Here is a 23,633-nt window from a genome sequence, read left to right as displayed (position 1 = left end):
AAAAATTTGATTAATTATCGCACTAATGATTAGTATCAAATAATAATTAATTTAAAATTAATTTAGATTTTTAAACCATTTTGGATGCGTTTTGGAACGTGTATATACTAATTTCCTGGGATCATTATTACAAATGCGGCCCTTCTGTTGGTAGTTTTAAAGGGAGTAGGACTGTTGCACGAAGGGAATAAACCGATTGGGTTAGTACGTATATATTTTTGTTACAAAGATGTAAGTTTCATAATAATATAAAATGACTATGTATGAACATAGGAATATCATATAATATCTCATGAAATATTACGCTTACTATTTTTCAGTCTTCTAGGAATATACACAAGTATATTTCAAAACATTCGACAATGTCTACTATTAAAGAGTAAGTAAAGACCGAGAATATATAATGTCGCGCTTCGTTTAATTTATTAAATGTTACTTTTTTAATAAGCAGAAATGATATATACCGTGGACTGATCGATCTTTTTCTTTATATATCGTTCAAAATTCTTAAACATTCTTTCTATCTCTTAATAATCGTTTTAATTTTATATTGACCCTATGTTTTTAATATTTTTTATGGGGTTACATAATTGACTTGGTAAAAGATGATATGGCTTTAGTTTATATGATTATGATTATGTTTTATCAAATTATTCAGTGCAATATTAAATACATAGATGTTCCAAACATGCAAAAATGCAAACTGCCAAAGAACTTTATGGTGGAAAACAATACAAGGAAGCATTAAAAGAGTACAGTGAACTTATTGGTAAGTATTTGTTCAATTAAAAATTTGTTATGATGTTATGACCTTATAGATGATTAAAATGAATATCCTTTTAGAATTATACCCAAATACACCACAACTTTACACAAACAGAGCTGCATGTTACATGATGCTTAACAAATATCCTCTTGCCTTGAAAGATGCGAAGAAATGTATTGAATTGGATCCAAAAGTATACAAAGTACGTTAGACATAAAGATACATAAAAATACATTTAAAGAAATGAACATTCTTTTAATTCAATTCATTTACGTTTAGGCTTATGTAAGAATTATAAAATGTTGTCTGATTTTGGGTGACATAGTTCAAGCTGAGACTACTTTATCCAAGTTATTAGAGATTGATCCCGAGAATATAGGCATTACCACAGAGAAAAAAGACTTAGAATATGTGAAAAAATTTCTTAAGGATGCAGATGCTGCATATAATGCTAAAGATTATCGTAAGGTTTGTGGCTCAACTTCTGAATGAACATGTACTTAGTAATATAGATAATAGTGTTTAACATATAATACTTGTAGGTTGTATATTGTATGGATCGTTGTTGTGATGTGAGTAATCGTTGCACAAGATTTAAATTAACTAAAGCAGAATGTTTGGTATTCTTGGGCAGGTACCAGGAAGCACAGGAAATAGCAAAGTAATTGCTTTTTTCATGAACCTAAAGTAATCAAAATTATTTTATATTTAATATCAATGATATTTCAGTGATATCTTACATCTTGATAAGCAAAATGCAGATGCTATATATGTTCGTGCTATGTGCCTATATTTCCAAGATAATATTGACAGAGCATTTGCACACTTCCAACAAGTACTTAGATTGGCTCCAGACCATGCTAAAGCATTAGAAATATATAAGCGAGCTAAGAATTTGAAAAAAAAAAAGGAAGAAGGCAATGCTGCTTATGAAATGGAACAATATTTGAAAGCATATCAATTATATACAGAAGCTTTGACTATAGATCCTCAAAATATAGTAACAAATGCAAAACTCCATTTTAATAAAGCAACGGTCGCAGCAAAGGTATTATATTTTCATATTTTATTAAAATCGATTTTATAAAAATTACTAACATTTTCACATAACCCTATAGTTAAATCGATTAAATGAATCGGTAACAGAATGTACGGAAGCACTGAAACTCGATGAAAAGTATCTTAAAGCACTCTTGAGAAGAGCAGCTTCTTATATGGAGCTCAAAGAATATGAAAAAGCTGTTCGTGATCTCGAAAAAGTGTATAAAATGGATAAAAGTTCAGGTAAAGAAGATACATATTTTACTTACAATAATAAACACTTTTATAATAACATATTAATTTATTAAATATTGACAGATAACAAACGATTGTTAATGGAAGCTAAGTTGGCGTTAAAAAAATCAAAGAGGAAAGATTACTACAAGATTTTAGGTATTGATAAGAATGCATCTACTGATGATATCAAAAAAGCATATAGGAAACGAGCGATGGTACATCATCCTGGTAAGCTTGAAAATGCGTGCCTATTCAGTTTATTTTAATTATGTTAATCTATCTTTACGTTATTATGTACAGACCGACACCCTAACGCAACAGAAGGAGAAAAGAAAGAACAAGAAAAGAAGTTTAAGGAAGTTGGAGAAGCCTATGGTATTCTATCTGATCCTAAGAAACGGTCGCGTTACGATAGTGGACACGACATTGATGATGCTGAAGGTGGATTCCAAGGTTCGCACAGTCCGTAAATTTATGCTGGTATAAGATTTTATAGATAGTTCAGTATATGTGGTATAATAATTAACTTTTTTTCTTTATAGATATCGATCCAAATGTAGTGTTTCAGACATTCTTTCAACATGATGGTTATCAATTTCGTACAGACGGTTATACTTTCCACTTTGGTTAACAGCATTCCAAGGATATGTTTTCTTCTACTGTCTTACTGTTTCAAAAGATCATTTCATTCTAGAGATGAATATATTGGATTTGTTTATCTTCCATTCGTAGCACATCCCATATTATCAGGTAGCATAAATAATATATATAAAACCTATTAGAGAGATATAGTTTTATATATTTATTTAAATAACTGTAAATATGTCTTATATGATATTCTGATATATATGTAGAGTTTTTTGCAGTAAGTGTGAATGTATATTGAAAATCATATTAGTGATCTTCAATAGATATGTTTCTGATAAAGCATATACTTGTATTGATATAAGTACTTATGAAAATTACGTTATAAGTTATTTTCCCTTACTCTATTCAGTGATGTTAAAAAGTATGCTAAATGTCACAGCAATTAATCAATTTCCTCAAGTTACTTTATATATTATACAATGTTTAAATTATCTTTGGAATGATAAATGATCTTATACGCGTCTTTCTATAGAAATATATATTACATTGAATATCGTTATATTAAGCAATAAATTCTTGAAAAAGCATACGATCTTCATTTATAGTTACTGAAGCATAGAGTTAAGGAAATAACTGAATAAAATAAGAAAAATTATATTAAACATGAGCATTATTTCGGGATTTAAAAAACAAGAAAATATGTTAAATACCTTATTTATTCCTTAACCAAAAAATAACATTGTTCATACAGTATAATCGTTAAAATAAAAAATCTTGCTCGCTATTTCATTGCTTTATTTATGTAAATACAAATTTTATTTTAAAAAACATTAGTCATTTAAAATAAATTATCCAGTAATGACTACTTTTTTCTCCGATGGTAATAAGATTTCGGACGCAACTAGTTCTTCAGTTGTATTTGTTATTTTTATTTCATTTTTGCACGCATCTAATGTTAATATCTAACGTGATTCATTATATTCCTTAAGTACGTATATAAGGCACGCCATAATGGTCACAGCTTAAAAATACAAAAAGATACAAAATTCCGGAAGTTACATAAATCTGAGTTGGTTGAATCAAATAGCTCACATTTAACGCACACAACCAAAACACATTTATCTAAAACTCACATAAAAATATGCAGTAGCACCTATGTAGTTATACTTTTAACAAATACACGTGTATATTTAATATTTTATTAAAAATTGAAAGTTTACAGTTATTAGACAAGTTTTATTAAAGCAAATTTTCAATCATCGCTATATAACATAGCACACTTTCATCTTAAATATTTTTGGAGCTTTGTATCTTTTATGCTAATATTATTGAGCATGAAAGTACTATTTAAAAATATACTATGTTAGGTTTTTGAAGTACTTCGATTTTAGTTTAAGTAACTGATTCATAAAAAATAAGTAATAAATTAAGAAACTTTCCTCCTCCTGTTATTGTACAGTTTATATACTATAGCACTTCATACTTTGTAAATCAAATATGGTGTTTGCAATCTTACACATACAGCATAAGTACTTACACATTCAAGCAATACTATCCTTAATGATATATACATATATACAAATAATCTACTAAAATCCTGAATTAATTTTGTGCTATAATAGAATATTATATTGAGACTATTTATTTGATTCGTTGTAGGATGCCCTACCTGCCAATTCAAGTAAGTAACGATCAGGATGATCTTTCCAATCTCTAGCAGTCAGTTTAACGGTCCTCTGCTTTTCTGCTTCCTTCACTTGCCACTTTTTAATTTCCAATTGACGTTCCCTATAAAATATTTCAAATTAATTTTTTTTATTGAAATCTATTCATCTTTATATAAGAAAAAAAACAAAAAAAAAGATACCTTAATTTCATATCTCCACAACCCCAAACTTCTAAGCTAGCAATCGGATAAGGTGCACCTGCTATACTAACTGAATGGAATGATTCATCTATACTAATATACGGCGAGCGAGGATTACTTCCGAACCGTAATCCATGAGGATAACCTCTGATACCAGTATTCAAGTATAACACTTTAGCTCCTTTTTCAATAACCCTATATGAAGGAAACAATTCAATGCCCATCGAATCTTCATCACCCCAATACAGATGACTTTCACGCCATTCTATCGCTGAACATATGCAGTATGTAGGACGCAAAGTATCTCCATCTGGATTAACAATCCGTATGAATAAAAGAGTGGGTCCTCTGTACCCTAATACATGGTAAAGAAATCGATTAGCTCCTGTTCCATGTTCTGAGCTATTGTACAATAATGTCCAGTGTCTAGGACACACATTGCCCATTCTTTTAGCTATGAGTGCATGAGTAACATCTTTTGGTGAATCATCTGTCTAAACATATATTTATCTTATTATTTTACAATTCAGTGAAGTATATATCAAATTTCAAATGAAAATATACCTGAAGATAACATTCGGGTAGTGTGCTTGATAATAACCACACGTAGCTCATAGGTAACAAAACTTGTGGAAAACATAAAGAATCTGGTTGCTCCAATATAGGTGTTGGTATCTCCAAATGTGGTTGTGGTTGTTCTTTGGATAAAAGAGCTTTACCATTTCTGTAAGCAGTTGTTAGTACATGTATTATATATCGATGAGGGCCATATATTAGACGTGGACAATGTTGCCAGATCCAGTTGCTCACATAACTCACAGACAAAGTATGTTTGCCATGAAACTGTAATACACATTCTATAGTTTTAGTTTTGTATAGGTTTTGGTTAATAATGCTAATAAATATTAAATTTACTAACACACGATGATACAGCTGAATCAATTATTTGACCTTTATAAATACAGGGGGAGGTTCCGCTACTATCCATAGCAATATTATAAGAAATGTTCAATAAAGCCTTCAATCCATCAGGATTTATGCTTCCATCTCCTTTTATATCAGAATACATCTTCACATAATTCTCTAATACAGTTTGATCACTCATTACAGAGAGGAACTTCTCTGCTTGTTGTTTGAAAGAATTGGCACTCAAGTGCGTAGTATTAACATTGGCAGCATGATGGAGATAATTGAATAATTTTTCACCTAACTCTGGATAATTGGGGAAGAGATAGCATTGAAATATAGATATTGTTATCCCATTTATACGTTCCTGTTCGTGAGTTAAATGAGACAAAATCTGCAAAATGAACAATCTAACTAATACATGCTTTCTAAAATTAATTTTAATAAATATTAAATCTTAATAAACCTTAATAGATATTATTAATGTTGATAAATCTACAAACTAGAAAGTAATAGTATCTTATTTTATTAACGTGGAAAGAAATGACAAACAGTTTTATATTTATTCACATTTTTGGGAAAAGACCAGAGATGATCTAAATTAATTTTTGCAACGCAAAAATATTATTTACGAAAAACATATTACATCAGCAACATGACATCGTAGGTTATACGAATTATAAAGATTGTCAAAGGAAAAGTGGATCGAAAATAAATTAGTTAAGAAATAATTTGAATATTATTCGTGAACCATACAAATCAATTTGCGTTTTTAAAATGTGAAACAAATATTTGTAACGATTAATGATTTTCAAAAGACGATCGACATACTTCTGCGATATATCGAATATATCTGTGTCGTTCGATTTACGAAGAAATAGTAATTACAAATTGACCCTATACCTTCGCTAGACTTTCAATTGGAAAGAACTGCATGTGCGAATTACTTTCTAATTCGGTCCCTGAGGAACTTTTCGAAAGATTGTTTGCGTTTGCATTATCACCAACATGAACCACAGCATCAGCCTTCTTGGTGGATACATGTCCACCACGTGTTGCTTGATTACCCATTTCTACCAGTTTAATATTAAAGTATTAACAAATTCACTCTCTTATCTAAACATATCATCACTCACAACAACAAACATGCATACAACCATATGCAACTTTTTAGAATATTGTCATGAATGATACGAAAGCAAGTGTTGCATTCGCGACAAATCGAATCCCACCCGCCCCTCCAAATAATTTCCCTTTTAAGTATGTTCTATTAACTGTTCACTAGATTATGTTCGAAAATCGGATTGGTTAGTCAGAACTCAGGAAAGATAAAGCCGAATTTACACCTTTTTCACTTTGGATGATTATAGCGAATTATTCATCGAAAAATAATATTTTCAGTTACGTTTTATAGTGAGGTGACCAGTCAACAAAGTAAAGCTTATTTTGAATGAATTGAATACAGCCGAATTTACATCTCTTTCACGGTAAATGTGAATAATGAAAGCCGGAGTATTTATACCAGTTCACTGGTTGAATTCATTTCATTAGTTTAAAATATTCTTCAAATTTATTAAGTTGATCCTATAGATCTTGAAACAAAATGTGATAGTTTTCTTCCCTGTCTTAAAGAATTTATTATTAAGATTCTTAATACAGGATTGCCCAGAAAATAGTAAGAATAGGCCAAATCTATATTCATTTCGTATGGTATGTATCATAGGAGTGTGAAATGATTGGATTCAGTATATCGTACTTGCAACGGCATAGTCATAAGACAATATCGTTTCGCTACGAATTAATCATCCATTTAATTTATCAAAAGAAAAGATTGATCATTACTCAATTTAAATGAAATGCGGAAGAAAACGATGTTTTTCGATGAACTATCCGTGATGATCATTCAATATGAAAAGGTGTAAATCTGGCTTAAGAACGTACAGTGGCACGCAAAAATATTTGAGCACTTATGACAGAATCTTTTTGTGGATATATTACCTTCATTATACGAAACTTTTTGAAATTTTGTTAATACTGTAATGAGACATGATTATCGTGATTATAATAACAAAGTTTAAAACCAATTCGTAAATGTATATAGAAGTTACATAACGTTTATTGGAAACATATATTTATATAAAAACTAGTATACAGCATGAATAGTAAGTTTTAAACATACAATTAGGGCTGAAGATGGTTTCACTATATATTGTGGCTTATTACCAGTCTACGAATTTTTATAAAAATTCATATTTTTCAGAATATAATAAAAAAAGTAGAACCTCATTAGAAAATTGTTGTTGATTGAAAAACCTACTAAGTATTATAGAAAGCATTATACTTTATATATTTTGCCGTATTTCGTACATTCTGTGCAATTGCAGCTTCAAATTTCCTGTAAATGCATAAAAATCCAGCTTAATGGTAATGTATCAATGACAATGTAAAAAATCAATGTGCAGGAGACTCAAAAGTTTAAATATTACGCGCCGTGAGGCGCCATATTGCGTTTAGAAGCGCGCGCATCCATCATCCTCATTAGCGCGTGAGATTTGGGGGGTGGGGAGAGTTCTTTTCCAAAAGCGTGCATCGGCTGTCATCGGAAAAAAATTTCTCGGTGAGGATTCTTTTTACACACGTACTCTGAAAAAAATTATCTAGGCACGATAAGTTCGTCGCGTTCACGGAAAGATCGGACGATTTTCTCTACCTCGTGTATATGTAACCCGCTTAATTCGTACGTATACAAGTGCTACAAACAAAAAAAACAAGGGGGGTGAGACAAGAAACTAATCATAGAAAATATTTCACAAGTATACAGATTTATAACTGATAATGTGACAGAAGAAGTAGCTTCGGGGGTAGGTATTCACAGGAGCAGGGTGCGCACTTCCAAATAAGGTGCTCTCAAATGATCCAGTCGTTCGTGTCAATAGCGCTACTACGTGGTCGTTCACTGAATTACAACGTTATTGCTAGTCGGCGGGAACGTTGAAATTCCTCCGAGTGTTGATCGAATTAAAAAAAGAGTATTCGTCATCCGATGAATGCAGCTCTGCATTCTTATCTGTAAAATACGATAATGTAATAGTTAATCGTGAGTCGTAGTTGCGCGTGAATATCTCTGTTGCGTATGTGCATGTGGCGTATACAAACACGTGGTAGATTAGATACAGTTAGCGCGAGAGAATAGCAGTCGGCGTCAACCCGTTGACGATAGCAGAACGATTAATCGGGACGTTGAAATTATTCCGTTATTTAGCTTTCTATTAACACGTATATAGAAAATCAGTTTTTAGTTCAAGTTGTTTTAATTGATAAGATTTTCGTTTGTTTCATCGAACGTACCGGGGTGAGATAAAAGAACGACATTCAGAGGGAATGATAGATGTATTTCTTTAAATAGTCGAAGGTAAATCGCATTTGTAATTGTGGTTTTGCTCGCATTTGTAAAACAATTCTGCTCTACTTATCTTGCTCTTAAGTTGAACACAGATAATCTGATTTCTAATATGTTAATTTTTTTCACGAAGGATATTTCATTGGAGCACGAACGGAGAATACAATTGACCTAAATGCGTTCTCCAGCAGTGGGGAAATTTCGATACTCCCCCGGGTTGCTCCTCGATATTGGCATAACGTCAAAAATCACGATATCCGCGAATTTAGTGATCAAACGTTCGTCCGAAAATATCGAAATAACGAAGCATTTGGATTGCAATCCATGCCTTAGACGGGACCGGACGGAGTACAGTAATGTAAATTCAGGAACGCTATGACGATCGGTGTGAATCATCGTCGCATAAAAGCGGCGGCCGGTTTATTTCGGGTGGATCAGATCTATTTTTCGTTTGATCAATTATGGTCTATTAAATATTTTCGAGATATCCGTGATAATTGGCAGTCCTGAGGTCGAGAAGACTGGGGGAGAAACATTAAACTTATAAACAGTAAAAAGTCGAGATTCGAAAAATATTCTTATTTCAGTCGCGCTCATTTCAACACGTCAAGGGTGGGGAATCTATTTATAAAACGGGGATGGTCCACGCGACGCCCACGTTGGCGGTGGACACGTAACAATAATTTATTAAAATAATCATAATAACCGGCACACGGCAAAGTACCATCCTTATTCTTTAGGTTAATCATTGTTCCCTTCGCTTTTTGTTTGTCACCGAAAGTAGGTGCAGATATGTCTTTCCGTGTGGTGCGCAGCAGCAAGTTCCGCCACGTGTACGGGACGGCTTTAAAACGTGAACAATGTTACGATAATATAAGGGTGTCGAAGTCCTCATGGGATTCAACCTTTTGCGCCGTGAATCCAAAATTTCTCGCTATCATCGTAGAATCTGCAGGCGGTGGTGCTTTCATAGTCTTACCGCATAACAAAGTAAGTTTCACCCTCGATCTCCCTGTCATTTTCGTTTTTTTTTCAATTTCAAGTTAAGCACTGTACTAGTATATTATTTGTTATTTTATTAGATATTTAGCAAGTAATTCTCACGTTAATTTTATTATTTTATATTTTATCTTTATATTATTATAGGTAGGTCGAATACCAGCAGATTATCCTTTAGTCGGTGGACATAAAGGTCCTGTATTAGACATTGCATGGTGTCCTCATAATGATAATATCATAGCATCAGGTTCCGAAGATTGCGTAGTTAAAGTATGGCAAATACCTGATGGTGGTATTTCTAGGACATTAACTGAATCTGTGGTAGATCTCCAGCTGCATCAGCGCAGAGTTGGCCTTGTATTATGGCACCCTACAGCGTTGAACATATTGCTCACAGCTGGATCTGACAATCTTGTATTGATTTGGAATGTAGGCACAGGAGAAGCCATAGTACGAATAGATTGTCATCCAGATATGATTTATTCTGCATGTTGGAATTGGGATGGTTCCAGAGTAGTTACTACTTGTAAAGATAAAAAGATTCGAATTTTGGATCCAAGAACTGGAGAGATATTAGAAGAAGCCATTGCGCACGAAGGTAGTAAAGCAACTCGTGCAATCTTTCTCAGGTATGTAAATTTCTTTTCAGTAGGTATTTATCAATGTGGATAAGCCCTTTTAGCTTTTAATTATACATATATTTAATCACAAATATTTCTACCATTGTGCACATGAAAACCAATAAATTTCAAATAAATGTTACCGAAATATGTATTTAGGAATAATGAATACCTTGATTATGCAAAACACTATCAACATATCTTCCACATTAAATAATCATCAAACAATATACATCCGCCTTTTTACACAATAAATGTAAGGATAAATGTGATGTTTATCTCAAAACAGACTATGTTTATGGCAGGCTATAGTATCTTTTAATGACATGTGATTGATACTTCTATTTGCTCGTTAAGAATACATTTATTTTTTATTATCACATGGTCTTTCCAATTTGTGTAGTGCGAGATTTGGTATTTTTTAATGGAAAACTTGAAGATTGAAAATGCAACTCGTCAGGGGGATGTCAGCTTAATAAATGCAAATATCAAGGTGTCCACTGTGTAGTATCCGCATAAAAGTTTCAGTAAGTATCGTATATATATCATTTAAAATATAACATTTCGTATATGTTGGCAAACAAGTACAGAATACAGTGAAATAACTACGCTAATATCTAAAAAATCATTAATGCAGTTTTGAATGCTGGTAATATCTGTTTCGAAAAACGGACAGATCGATTCAGGTATATATATTTTACAAAATTCAGTGACAGAGCTGGTGCACTGATCTCTGCTTAAAATATAAGTTGAAATAATTTGTTGCGCAAACAACACTATTTCTTCATAATTATTTTATTTGTTTCATGTTATTTCACACGTGTGTATTTAATACAAAAGACACAGTTTTCAAATGTTGTAACAAGGTGGATGTTATTCAGTTTTGATGATTAACTTGAATAAGATAATTCAAAAAACAATAAAAGTAAATTATTAAATTAGAGAAGGATATAATATTTAAACATATATTTTATTGATTTGTATATTTTTGTAGGATCTTATATTTGTATCTATGAATATATATAAAACTGTATCCACAAAGATGTGTGTTTAATGTGTTTTCAGGGGAGGCTTGATATTTACCACAGGTTTCAGTAAAATGTCTGAGAGGCAATATTCCCTACGTGCTCCAGATATGTTAGGTGAACCTATAGTTATGGTCGAATTGGATACAAGTAACGGAGTTATGTTTCCTTTGTACGATTCCGACACGAATTTAGTGTATTTATGTGGGAAGGGTGACTCTGTGATTCGATATTTCGAAATTACCCCTGAACCTCCCTTTGTTCATTATATCAATACGTTTCAAACTCCTGATCCTCAACGAGGTATAGGAATGATGCCAAAACGAGGCTGTGATGTTAATAGCTGTGAAATAACTAGATTTTACCGGCTCAACAACTCAGGCTTTTGCCAGGTTATCTCTATGACTGTACCAAGAAAGGTACAATTCATACACATTCTGAATACTGAATAAATAAGCGTTTTTCTTTTTAATCGTTTTAATATCGTTTATTCGTTTCCAGTCAGAATTATTTCAAGAAGATTTGTATCCCGATACCCCCGGCGACACTGCTGCGATTTCTGCCGAAGAGTGGGAAAATGGAACCGATGCGGATCCCATACTGATCTCTCTGAGGGACGGTTATCAACCCTCAGTAGCCAAAAACGAATTGAAAATACATAAAAAGTCAAACATATTGAGCAAAGGAGCAAAAGTTGCCTCCTCGAATTCTGCACAAAATACTACACAAGCATCGGCAGGCATTACTGTACGTTACTCGTAACTTTATTCTTGACGAAATTGTTGAACATATGGTTGTTTGTTTTACAGGAAGAACGTTTAAAAGAATTTGGTGAGGAAATACGAAAATTAAAAGCGGTGATTGTGAAACATGAGGGTAGGATACGGGTGCTTGAGTCCGCGGTTGCTCTTCAAATGAAAGAAGATGAGAGAAAAGACAAGTCATCTTCACCCACTGATAGAGAAGTACTTGCATCTGACGAAGTGTAATTTTTAGCTCACGTTTTGGGCTCAAGAGGATAATACGAAAAGAAAAAAAACATAATTAATTGTGTAATAAAAATGATCATATATTTTGATATAACAATTTGTGTAAATAGTAGGTATTAGCTACGCTGTGTGTTTTGATTTTTTTGCAATGATTTTTGCTATTTATTGTACATCCATTCATCATACATCCTGTGCATTTGTACTATGTTTACATGTCTTATTTTGTTAGATCATAGTCAACATGTGAATTCACTTGTTACTAGCATTAAGATTTCGGATGTTATTTTATGTCTAATTAATACACAAGACTTTTATGTATATTCAACCCTATAACTGTTCAGGATGAAACGAGTGTCTATCGTTTATAGAGATAAATCGCTGTAAAATAATGAAAAATTATTTTATTTCTGGTATGAATAATATATAATTCATATGTAAGTTATGCTACATAAGATAATCAAGATAAAAAATCACTATTTTACGAACTTTTGCGAGTAACAAATAATAAGGAACTGAGTATTTTTGACTAATCTGTTTTTTGACATCGTGAAAGGAAATCATTTGTTTTGTATAAAAAAAAATGTGAATATAAAACAATATAATTGATTGAGAAAAATTTTATATATCTTTGAATGAAAAAATCCATTATTCTAATGTAAAAGTATATTATGTCTTTTTCAGGATTTAATCTTTCTATCCACAAACAAAAAGAAGCGAATAAACTGATTTACATTTTATTAGGCGCGCCATTCAATAAATAGAAAAATGTTCGAAAGATGTCGCTGAGGCAGTCAGTTTACATCTTTATTAAGTGTCGTTTGATCGTTCACTACGGTTCATTCGCTCGCGCGAGTCAGTGAAATGTGTGCCGGCATCCTCGTTGATTATGTCTATCGTTAATTTTTAGTTTCATATATCGCACTCACCACCACTGTGCGCGAGTGTTTTCAAGACTCTCATAGCTGTCAATTTGTTTCACAGTAAGTAGCGTTATCAGTAATGTCACAAATGTCAATTGCTACTATAGCAAAGAACATTTTATGAACTATTGCATATAGATAATAAATCATTTATTTTCGTACTAAATTATTTTACATTTTTTAACGAAGAGATAAGGTGATGTTAATTATGAATTTTTTTATAGAAATCCTTATAAACTAACTCCTATGATCACTGAAGTTTTAATTAGAAGAAGGTGGTGATACGTTGAGGTCGATTTATGTAACTGAAGAATGGATTGTTTACGAGATTTCATTCATTCATCCATATTGAAATAAAAGAAAGTTAGTGAATATTTTTTTTCCCACTCATAATATTGTGATGTATATCTGTATTGTATAATGAGTACAGTTACAATACAAATACTGATGACATTCCAAATCATTTGGCACGAGATTCGGGTGCTATTTTAAAACGTAGCTTTACGACATCGGTCTCTACATTTGCATTATCGTAATATACATGTACTTTAATATTTATAAAAATTATGGAAATGTTATGACTCCGTTTGCTTCGAGAAAAAGAACAGCATAAGATTCAACTAGTGTTAACTAGTTTCATCCAATCCAATCAGTTTCTCCATTTTCATAAGATATTTCGCATATATTATATCTCGATGCATCTGACATTCATAAAAAAAGAGAAATAGTCAGAAAGGATACTATGAATATTAGAATTTGCTGATTAATACTGCTTACGTAATTCCACGTGTTTTAGGGGACTGTCAAGGTCTCATAGTGAATAGCATAACGTAAATTATTTTTTTGATACTTGAAAGGCGAGTAACTCTGTGATTAGAGAAGTGTCAATTACATGTAATGATTTCATATTTTCTATTTGCTCTTACTTTTTTATTTGAATTACTTTAATTCATGAATTAAGACGAACACGTCACCCGATAAAAAATAGTGCGTCAGAGTCACGTGCATCTTACTGTGTATCATATTTCAATTAAATATATCAGTTACTTTTATTGGTTAATAGTCATATTAGTATAATATAACATATATATATATATATATAACATAATAACCCGAACATATGTACAAAAATTATTAATAAAAATTTGAAGAGAAGAAGTAATTAAACCGTCGATAGTATAGGGAATGATTATGCCTTATTTGCGTCAATGTTTTTTATTACTATTTAAAATAATCGCTATATTTATTACCAGAAAGTAAAAACGCGTTTTTCTTTACCTAATACATAATATATCTTTGAAACGTGCAATCATAATGCATCTTGCTAAAAATCGGTTAATATGTCGTAGTACTTTTTGAAAAAATTCCTGGCATTCGAAGTTTTAACAAAATCGTAGACAAACAATCAGTGATTTTAACGAACCTTGCGTATTACATCGCGTTATACTACGTTTACATAGTAACTACATATAGTCCGTATTCATTATCAATCACGTATTTTATAACTGATAATTCAACAGAAACCGTTGAATGTATGCAGTAGATTTATCAAGACGGATTTCCTCACTCAGTAAGAGCGAGTTCTAGCCGGTTAATTATAGCACTACTATCAAGTAATTCACTTTGCACCCATGGCTCTTAATCACTAGACTAAAGTCTATTACATCATTGTATACGTAAGTAAGACAGTGTAGGTACGACGTCTCGTATGAGACATCAGTATATCACATGATCCGATGCAAAAGAAATAAAGAATCGGTATGTCACGTTTAATCAGGACAAAAATATTCCGGGATAACTGCCAATAAACATTTTTAAAACTTAAATCTTTGCAAAGAAGCCAACGAACTATGTAACTCTATGCTTTCATAGCTGTATCAATATCTAAAATCATTGTACATTACATTGCTTTTTACATAAGACACATAAAAATGATCAAACTCAAATTTTGATTTGTAAACAATTAGGTTAAATCCTCATCGATAACATTCTTGTCGTATCCCATCTTAATACAGTAGAATCTCTTCTTTATTCGAACAAACAGGAGGACAAGGCTGTTCCGATAATAGAAGTTCACTGTTCACTAATTAGCTATTCTCTCCATCTTTTCTTATTAGTTGAAACATATTAGGATCGAAGTGTTACAATTTCAACCGTTCCTCCTTTGACATATAGAATTTATTTTATATAAAAATAAATAATTGCATGTATTAATATACTCATAAGAATAAGTGTTTGTACGTATTACGAAATAGTACGAGATCATGCTTGATCATAGTTCGGATAGTGAAGGCTTAGTATTAATTTGTTCTAATAAACAAAATTCTACTGTATTTGCTTCCTTGTTACTGTCGTTCAAATTGCACCTGTTGATATACTGCCAAAAAATCTGCATGGTGATTCACTAAATAGATCAGGGGCATTGATTAATCGCCCGAAAGATTATATCTTCAGTTTTACAGCTATCAATTCGATTTATCTTATCATTTATCTTATCATTGTATAACGATATTTTTTCCTCATTTAACAAACGCTTATCATTCGTGTAGAAATTTCGCCGTTTAGCAACCCTTTGTCGTATCTTTCTATAATTATTTTTCTATTCCGTTCTCGTCTTACGTAATTTCTAAACCGCCGTTGACGTGAGCAACAGTAATACAAGCGTATTTTCGTTTATTTTCAGATCTTTCCAAAAGGGTGGTTCCATCATAACAGACGTAATAAAATGGCATCGCTAAAGCTATTAGTGGGTGGTGCAAGTGCCATCGGTGCTAGTGCTCTTACTTCTTATCTGTTAATGACCGATAATACCGTAAGTATAATCGACTTTATTAGATCGTGAATGTTCATGCAAATTTATGCTAAAAATTCATATTGGAAAAATAGAACCTAGACAGAAATCTGTTGCACTTTCTACATATTATCTGATCATCTCATAAGTGATGCTGACGTTAGTTTGCATATACTAGATGAGAATAAAAAGTTACTAATTGGCAAAGTTAATCAATAATTAATTTTTCCATACTTTTTGCAATTCCCTATACCTTTTCATTAAGTTTCAATGGCAATTTTAGAAAACTATTGTCTTAAACTTAACTGTCAGAAAAACTGAGAATTACTTATATGGCATGTGCCAATATATTGAATATTTCACTTTGCATGTTATGTTCTAGCTATTTCATTCTTTATTTGCTGGTTATGATTTCTTCTTTGTAAAAGCTAATCGTGCAAGGGATATGGAATTTTCCGTTTGAAACTCACTCGTGGGATTATGTTAAAAATGGCAGGAACATAGGCAGTGAGATATCAGCGAAGATGGATTTGTTGGGCCCTCTTTATATACCAGAAAATTTTTTAGTCATTTCTTATTGTTCTTTGCAATCAAACGTATTAACTTCTTCTTATTACAATTTTGATTATCGCTCTTAAATCTTTTTTTCTTTCTCGTTTCCTGAGAATGTACAGCGTTTAAAAGAAATGCTATTTAAGTGCAAATATCGAAAGAAGCCAGAATCGTCATCGCAATAAAATTTCAATTGTTTATTGCATTTTTCAGTTTGACTTATAGCTATTAACGAAAGCTATTAGTAACTATAATTTACACTGGCAGTCAAGGCTGTAGTGTTTCGTGGCACCAAGTTACCAAGTTAGAAGTCACGTGGATACCAAAATTTCACTGCTGCAAAGGTCTGTGCCAGGCCAGGACGAGCTATCAGGAATGCTCGTCTATTTTGATACACGATTGTTTTTCGAAGCTATGGCCCGTCTGAATATAGGATTATTTCATTCTGATTTGACAATATATGAACAAAAGTTAAGGAAAATAAAAATAAAGACCAACGTAAAATTTTTCATTTATTGTATGGAAATGTAAGCACGAGACCGATATTTATCAAACTTGATTATACCCGACAAATCAAATTGATACAGTGACACGAATCGTGATCGCAATTGATTCTATCACGAAGTGACTAAAGTTGATTATATCCAAGACGACGCTGGTATAGGGTCATCTATTACGATAATTGCCCCATGCTCCTATACGATGATAAGCGGAGAATAGCTTTCAATCTGTACTAATAAATACGCGGGGAATGCTATTTTGTTTTGAATGACCCGCTCCATCTTCAACTGTTTTATCGACTAGTATCGTGTCATTTATGAAAACTGGTTTATAATTAGATGAATCTTATGGAATTTTATATTTTTATGCACATAATTAAAAAAATAGAATTTAGATAGAAATTTGTTTCATCTACTAAATATGATAATAAGTGCTCTACTTTAAATATTTTACATATTTTTGCATACTACATATATGTATTTTGTAGATTTCTGGAATCTTAAATTTTCCCAAAAATGTATAAACATCAGAAATTTATTTATAATCAAAATGATCAAATAAAAATATTAATCTCGGAGGACGTATTGTGTAAAATTGGTTGTAGTTCGCTTGATACAATATTCCTTTATTTATTAGGTACACGCGGATGTACAGAAATCACGACCATCGAAAAGACCTTTGCCAACCAGGGAAGATCAAGTGAAGGCGTTGAAGAATCACGAAGAGTACGATGTTCTTATCGTCGGTGGTGGTGCGACTGGAGCTGGATGTGCGTTAGATGCATGTACACGAGGTAATGCGACTTTAAATAAATAAAAAACCTTAGGTAGTTATCTATTAATCATATGCTATTTTTAATTTCCAGGTTTGAAGACGGCATTAATCGAGGCAGATGATTTTGCTTCTGGTACATCCTCTAGGAGTACTAAACTTATTCATGGAGGAGTCCGTTACTTACAGAAGGCTATATTACAACTGGATGTGGAACAATACAGAATGGTCAAAGAAGCTTTGCATGAACGAGCGTCTATGTTACACAGCGCACCTCATTTGGCTCATCCTCTGCCTATCATGTTGCCTGTTTACACGTATGTTATGATGTTTATTACTTAATTGTTTTTACCTGTTCGATATGAAATCAATAATCAAAATCCACTTATCTTCAACAGGTGGTGGCAAATTCCCTACTACTGGTTTGGTATAAAAATGTATGATCTTGTTGCTGGAGGCAAGACAGTTAGACCATCGTACTTTCTCAGCAAGAGGGATGCGCTAGAATTGTTTCCCATGCTGAAAGGAGATAAACTCACAGGAGCTATTGTTTACTATGATGGTATTTCTATTGTGCTATTCTTTATCAACTCTTTCAAGCATGCTGTAATTTCATATTGCTTTGATGTAACAGGTCAACAGGATGATGCCAGAATGAATTTGGCAGTTGCACTAACTGCCTCACGACATGGTGCCACAGTCGTAAATCATGTTAAAGTTGTTAATCTCTTGAAAGGTCTCGATAAGGTATTGGCATCGATATTATCTGATTGTACATATGTAATAAGAGCCATGTGAAGATAGATTGTTTATCGGAATAAAATTTTTTCTGCACGAAGGATGGTAATCGGGTCCTTACTGGAGCTCGAGTGAAAGACGAACTTACGGGTGAACAATGGGATGTGAAGGCAAAGGCAATAATAAACGCAACGGGACCTTTTACCGACCATATCAGGAAAATGGATGACCAGAACGTTAAAGAAATCTGCTGTCCCTCTTCTGGTGTTCATATTGTTCTTCCAGGCTATTACAGGTGAATAACTGAATAGATTATAAAACTTGAACTTGGGAAGCATGGTTAAGAAAAACATACATTAATTATATGTATTAATTTCATTTTTATAGCCCCGATCAGATGGGTTTATTGGATCCATCAACGAGTGACGGCCGAGTGATCTTTTTCTTACCCTGGCAGAAACAAACGATCGCAGGAACGACTGATTTACCCTGCGAAATAACGCATAATCCACGACCCACTGAGGATGAAATCATGTTCATTTTACGTGAAGTGAAGAATTACCTCAATCCGGACGTTGAAGTTCGTCGAGGGGATGTCTTGTCCGCTTGGAGCGGAATTAGACCTCTTGTCTCCGATCCAAACAAACCAAATACCCAGTCCCTTGCGAGAAATCACATTGTACATGTCAGTCCCACGAAACTTATCACGATAGCTGGAGGAAAATGGACAACGTACAGAGCGATGGCTGAGGAAACTATCGATACAGCTATCAAGGGTATAGTACATGATGTATATGTACGATAGAGATTTGTTAAGTTTTATTTTTAATTTTCATATTATTTGTTAAGCCTGCGATTTAAAACCTGAAAGACCCTGTCAAACAAATGGTTTTCTCCTCGAGGGAGCTCATGGTTGGAGTCCAACAATGTACATCAGATTAGTACAAGATTTTGGCTTGGAATGTGAGGTTGCACAACATATGGCCAAGAGTTATGGAGACCGTGCATTTGCTGTAGCAAAAATGGCTTCCCTTACTGGTAAAAGGTGGCCAATTATAGGCAAAAAGATTCATCCTGAATTCCCATATATCGACGCTGAGGTAAATACTATCAATCATTATTTTTTATATATCTTTCTTTATTCATTGTAATAATTAACCGCTATTAATTTTAGATTCGATATGGAGTTCGTGAATACGCGAGAACAGCAATTGATATGATTGCAAGACGATTGAGATTAGCCTTCTTAAACGTCCAAGCAGCACAAGAAGCTCTTCCGGTAATTATCGACATTATGGGAGAAGAATTACATTGGACACCGGAGGAAAAGAAAAGACAGCATAAAGAGGCTAGTGACTTCCTCGCTAATGAAATGGGACAAATGGTTAATCGCGCGTCTCGTGACAAAATTCCTATCAACCTCACGAAGGATGAAATTCAGTTGTATATTAAACGTTTTGGAATCATCGATAAAGACAACAAAGGCTATGTTTCCATTAACGACATCAGACGGGGACTTAAGGTTTGCATAAAACATAGTATTAATTTTATGCTAAATTTATTTTTTTATTTTCTTTTTGTTTTCATTATACGTGTAATTGTCGATGTACAGGTACTTGGCATAAAACTGAAAGAAGATGAGATGCACACTTTGCTCAATGAAATTGATCTCAATTACAATGGGCAAATGGAGTTACAAGATTATCTACAGGTAAATCGTAAAGCATATATTTAATTGAAACATTTGTTTACCATTCGCAGTTGTTTGGTGACAAGGAAGTGCCTGGTGAAGAGCTTCATGAAATACTACGCGAAATCGACACTAATATGAATGGTCAGGTCGAGTTGGACGAATATCTTCAGGTCTGTGAAAGCTCGCACGCACGGATTTGTCGTATAGTCTTGCAGCCGCTTTCAAATTTCTTTTTTCCTCAAATTTCTTTTGTTGCATTATTTTACATATATATTTACATATCTTTTAACATTACTTAGGACTAGTTCAGTTTTAACAAAAAAAAAAAATAATCGCACAAAAGATCTGTTGGATAACGATAGATACCAATAACATTTGTATTCCTTTATTTTATCATAATTTCTCGTAACAAATTTTTTAATATTCTCTTTTTTGTTGCATGAATAGTTTAGACCTGATTACATATTAATAGATTACAATAATCTAATCTAATCAAAGCGTGTCTTGTTCTGATGTTGTGACTACAATATTTCTATGAATATTCGAACCTCTCTACTTCTTTTACTTCTTTCCTTCAACATATTTTAGTATCATGCTGCTCTTGTGCCAAACTATGAAACTGTGATTATCACCAAGTTTATGGAACCAGGTTTCTTCTCGTTTCGAATTTTTAAAGCTAATTTTTCTCAATTTGACGCAGATGATGTCGGCCATTAAATCTGGACACGTGGCATATTCACGTTTTGCAAGAATGGCAGAGATGGAAGAGGCGCAACACGAGAAAGATATGCTGAAGAAACAGATCAGTGTAGAGAGATCAGGCGGTGGACTGTAGGAGGTTCATTTTCTGTGGCATTGTACAATTTTCTGCACGCTTCTAAAAGCAATTTACACGTTCAAAACACAGTTCTACGACAAATTCATTATGACAGAATCATTGTTCACTCTGAACTTCAATTGTAGCCCACTCTAGTACAAATACTCTAGGATTACTACTTTGTAGACCTATTTATCTTTTTTCGTACTTTATACAACGACTTTCTACCTTCGTTGCAGTTAGCTTGCAAGCTCAAAATGAACGAGATGAAGATAAGAGGGAAGATTTTAAGCGCGTAAATGTACATTAATTACGGCTGCGCTGAATCTTAACTATTTTAACGATCAACTTCGGAAAAAGGACACGACCATAACAACAATTTCACTTTTAATATGTAAATATTTTTATGTACAGTGTTTCAGTTTTCATTAAGGAATAGAACAGATATGTTCTAATCTGTATATAAGTCTTTAAATGCATCGATATGATTAAGAAACGTATTTATGACTAGGTATATCATTGTATACTGAGTTGGTACAATTTTTAGAAAATTATATACTTACACGAACGTCGAGCATTTTAAATGCCATAATCATTGAACGTATGCTTTCATAATTACAAAAAGTTGATGTTACAGAAAATAAATTCTAGTTTAATGCAATTAGAAAATGCAGTTTGGTATAAAGAAATACATGATGTTATTCTAAGTTTGTTACTTTAGACTCGCTGTAACAAAATCGTCAAGCATGTATTGTGAATAATTCCCTGTTTAGGTACACATTACATGTGACATAATCATACACGCCATTGGATTGTAAGCTCGATATTATTTTTAGAACTCCTGAAGAAGAATTTATTTATAAATTACGTTAATTGCTAATGTATATTAGTAAACAGTCTATATGTAGATTATCTGATTACTTAAATGTAACTACTTATTTAATTTATTGTTACTAACATCATGCAATTACGACATACGGTTGATGTTAGAAATTAATTTATTTCACTTGTCATTATCATTGACTTAATAAAAGCCATATTGGACTTATTTTACATCTCATTCCTTCCAGATAAATATGTTATTTTTTGTCATGTCAAATGTATACCACTTCTATATAATATTCATTCCTCTTTATTGAATTAAACCTCATCAATATTTCCAGGTACCTACCTGAAAAATTCCTATTGCTATGCACCAGATAAATTCTAATGAAATAAATAGATTAACCATGAGTTCCAAAAAAAGTACAAAATATAAAAAAATATTGGTAAATTCATAACCTCAAATTGGAGCAGTATGAGATTATACTTTTTGTTAAGTAAATTATTTTTATATCGTTCTGTATTCTGTATATTATCAATCCCTTCCTATCGATATTTTTATACACCTTGCTGAAAAATTGCTGTTGCTATGTACGAAGTACCCACTTTTTAACGAAATCAATACGTGAATTGAGTCTTAAAAAAAGTGTAGAAAATACATATGATTGATCGAAAAAACATCGATAGATTCATAACCTCCAATTGAAGTAGCTTGCAGGATTGGATCGCATAGAAATACAACTTATGATGGGCATTCAAATTTCATTGTCAGTTTTGAGATGATTCAATGTTTTTTAAGAATGCCGAAATTCGAAGTGATTCGAATATCATTCAATACTTCAAAACACTTGGAAATCGTTCGCGTAGATGCATTTCCAATATCTCAAACTTTCTATTGACTTATCTTTAATATTTTATACCAATGTATGTATTTGGATTAAAGTATTCAAAATGCTGTCAAATATTGACTACACGTTAAGCTTTTAAGACTTACAAGAGTTGCAAAACTTTCAAGATCTCCAAGACTTTCAAGGTCCAAGACTTTCATAAGTTTTAGGGTATCGAATCGTATTCGAACTGATTTGAATTTTCGCCACATTCAGATATTCGATGCGACTTGAAATGCTTGAGACAACCCATCACTACTTCCAATTAAAGTAGCCTTCAGGATTGAATCACATTCAACACATAACCTACTCGGCCACTCCATACATGGCCAACTAAAGCAAGAGAGATTCGTTTCGTGAAGCTTGTTTCTGATTATGAAAAGAAGGGCGGCGGCATAGCGAGGGAGTACTAACAGCTCCTCCCTTCTCCCTATAAATGTCGGCATCAGGCAATCAGTAGCGTTTCTATAATGTGATAGAGTAAGAAGGAGAGAGAGTGAGTTTGCTCTATAACAACGATATGCCGATGTTCGCGACCCTGCTCAAGCGTGGCCCTGACCGGGGGTATTGGTAAAAAGAGGGGAAGGAAGGCCAGAGAAAGTAGGAGGTGTGCATCGTTTATCCCTCTTCGACGGGGTGGGCGTCCGACGGTTTCTGCGTACGCCCCTGTCTAACGAACCTCTGCTCGGTGCCAACTATCACG

At 32.9% G+C, this 23,633-nt stretch overlaps 4 protein-coding genes and 2 long non-coding RNA genes across 19 annotated transcripts; 3 read left to right on the top strand and 3 right to left on the bottom strand.

Annotated features, from left to right (window-relative positions):
* Positions 1-69: 69 nt before the first annotated feature.
* LOC117236553 (dnaJ homolog subfamily C member 7) lies at positions 70-3,416 on the top strand. Of its 5 annotated transcripts, none has more exons than XM_033499616.1 (11): positions 70-200; positions 321-379; positions 678-769; positions 844-968; positions 1,046-1,234; positions 1,309-1,427; positions 1,496-1,814; positions 1,885-2,050; positions 2,126-2,272; positions 2,345-2,497; positions 2,587-3,416. In XM_033499616.1, exons 2-11 carry the CDS (start codon positions 363-365, stop codon positions 2,673-2,675), a joined length of 1,416 nt encoding a protein of 471 aa, XP_033355507.1. In that variant the 5' UTR covers positions 70-200; positions 321-362; the 3' UTR covers positions 2,676-3,416. The 5 variants fall into 5 exon arrangements, with proteins under 5 accessions (XP_033355507.1, XP_033355506.1, XP_033355508.1 ...); XM_033499615.1 differs by having other exon boundaries at positions 91-231; XM_033499617.1 differs by having other exon boundaries at positions 108-204.
* On the bottom strand, positions 3,331-6,638 carry LOC117236551. The gene is made up of 5 exons (XM_033499612.1): positions 6,309-6,638; positions 5,419-5,799; positions 5,064-5,342; positions 4,500-4,993; positions 3,331-4,420 (listed from the first exon to the last, which is right to left on the bottom strand). The coding sequence occupies exons 1-5, from the start codon at positions 6,474-6,476 to the stop codon at positions 4,270-4,272; spliced, it is 1,473 nt and encodes a 490-aa protein (XP_033355503.1). The 5' UTR covers positions 6,477-6,638; the 3' UTR covers positions 3,331-4,269.
* An 859-nt stretch (positions 6,639-7,497) lies between these two features.
* LOC117236457 lies at positions 7,498-8,029 on the bottom strand. Its single transcript, XR_004493856.1, has 2 exons — positions 7,892-8,029; positions 7,498-7,800 (listed from the first exon to the last, which is right to left on the bottom strand). It is a non-coding gene; the product is annotated as an uncharacterized LOC117236457 (long non-coding RNA).
* On the top strand, positions 7,929-13,044 carry LOC117236453 (coronin-1C-A). Of its 7 annotated transcripts, none has more exons than XM_033499426.1 (6): positions 7,929-8,022; positions 9,590-9,795; positions 9,952-10,433; positions 11,490-11,868; positions 11,951-12,196; positions 12,259-13,041. In XM_033499426.1, the coding sequence occupies exons 2-6, from the start codon at positions 9,598-9,600 to the stop codon at positions 12,436-12,438; spliced, it is 1,485 nt and encodes a 494-aa protein (XP_033355317.1). In that variant the 5' UTR covers positions 7,929-8,022; positions 9,590-9,597; the 3' UTR covers positions 12,439-13,041. The 7 variants fall into 7 exon arrangements, with proteins under 7 accessions (XP_033355317.1, XP_033355315.1, XP_033355321.1 ...); XM_033499424.1 differs by having other exon boundaries at positions 7,931-8,022; positions 9,587-9,795; XM_033499430.1 differs by lacking the exon at positions 7,929-8,022 and adding an exon at positions 8,031-8,142.
* Positions 13,045-13,255: 211 nt separating this feature from the next.
* On the top strand, positions 13,256-22,269 carry LOC117236450 (glycerol-3-phosphate dehydrogenase, mitochondrial). Of its 4 annotated transcripts, none has more exons than XM_033499420.1 (13): positions 13,256-13,418; positions 16,042-16,170; positions 17,839-17,995; positions 18,068-18,290; positions 18,372-18,535; positions 18,608-18,720; positions 18,813-19,006; positions 19,099-19,487; positions 19,561-19,811; positions 19,886-20,233; positions 20,324-20,422; positions 20,473-20,574; positions 21,105-22,269. In XM_033499420.1, exons 2-13 carry the CDS (start codon positions 16,084-16,086, stop codon positions 21,237-21,239), a joined length of 2,262 nt encoding a protein of 753 aa, XP_033355311.1. In that variant the 5' UTR covers positions 13,256-13,418; positions 16,042-16,083; the 3' UTR covers positions 21,240-22,269. The 4 variants fall into 4 exon arrangements, with proteins under 4 accessions (XP_033355311.1, XP_033355310.1, XP_033355309.1 ...); XM_033499418.1 differs by lacking the exon at positions 20,324-20,422 and adding an exon at positions 13,583-13,721 and having other exon boundaries at positions 13,258-13,418; XM_033499419.1 differs by lacking the exon at positions 20,473-20,574.
* LOC117236458 lies at positions 21,592-23,578 on the bottom strand. Its single transcript, XR_004493857.1, has 2 exons — positions 22,503-23,578; positions 21,592-22,392 (listed from the first exon to the last, which is right to left on the bottom strand). It is a non-coding gene; the product is annotated as an uncharacterized LOC117236458 (long non-coding RNA).
* Between the last annotated feature and the right edge of the window lie 55 nt (positions 23,579-23,633).

Source organism: Bombus vosnesenskii, unplaced genomic scaffold (genome assembly GCF_011952255.1).
Source record: "Bombus vosnesenskii isolate JDL3184/JDL3185 unplaced genomic scaffold, Bvos_JDL3184-5_v1.1 scf7180000013349, whole genome shotgun sequence".
Taxonomy (NCBI): Eukaryota; Metazoa; Arthropoda; class Insecta; order Hymenoptera; family Apidae; genus Bombus; species Bombus vosnesenskii.
The sequence above is the reverse complement of the archived record's forward strand: the minus strand, read 5'-3'. Positions and strand labels throughout refer to the sequence as shown.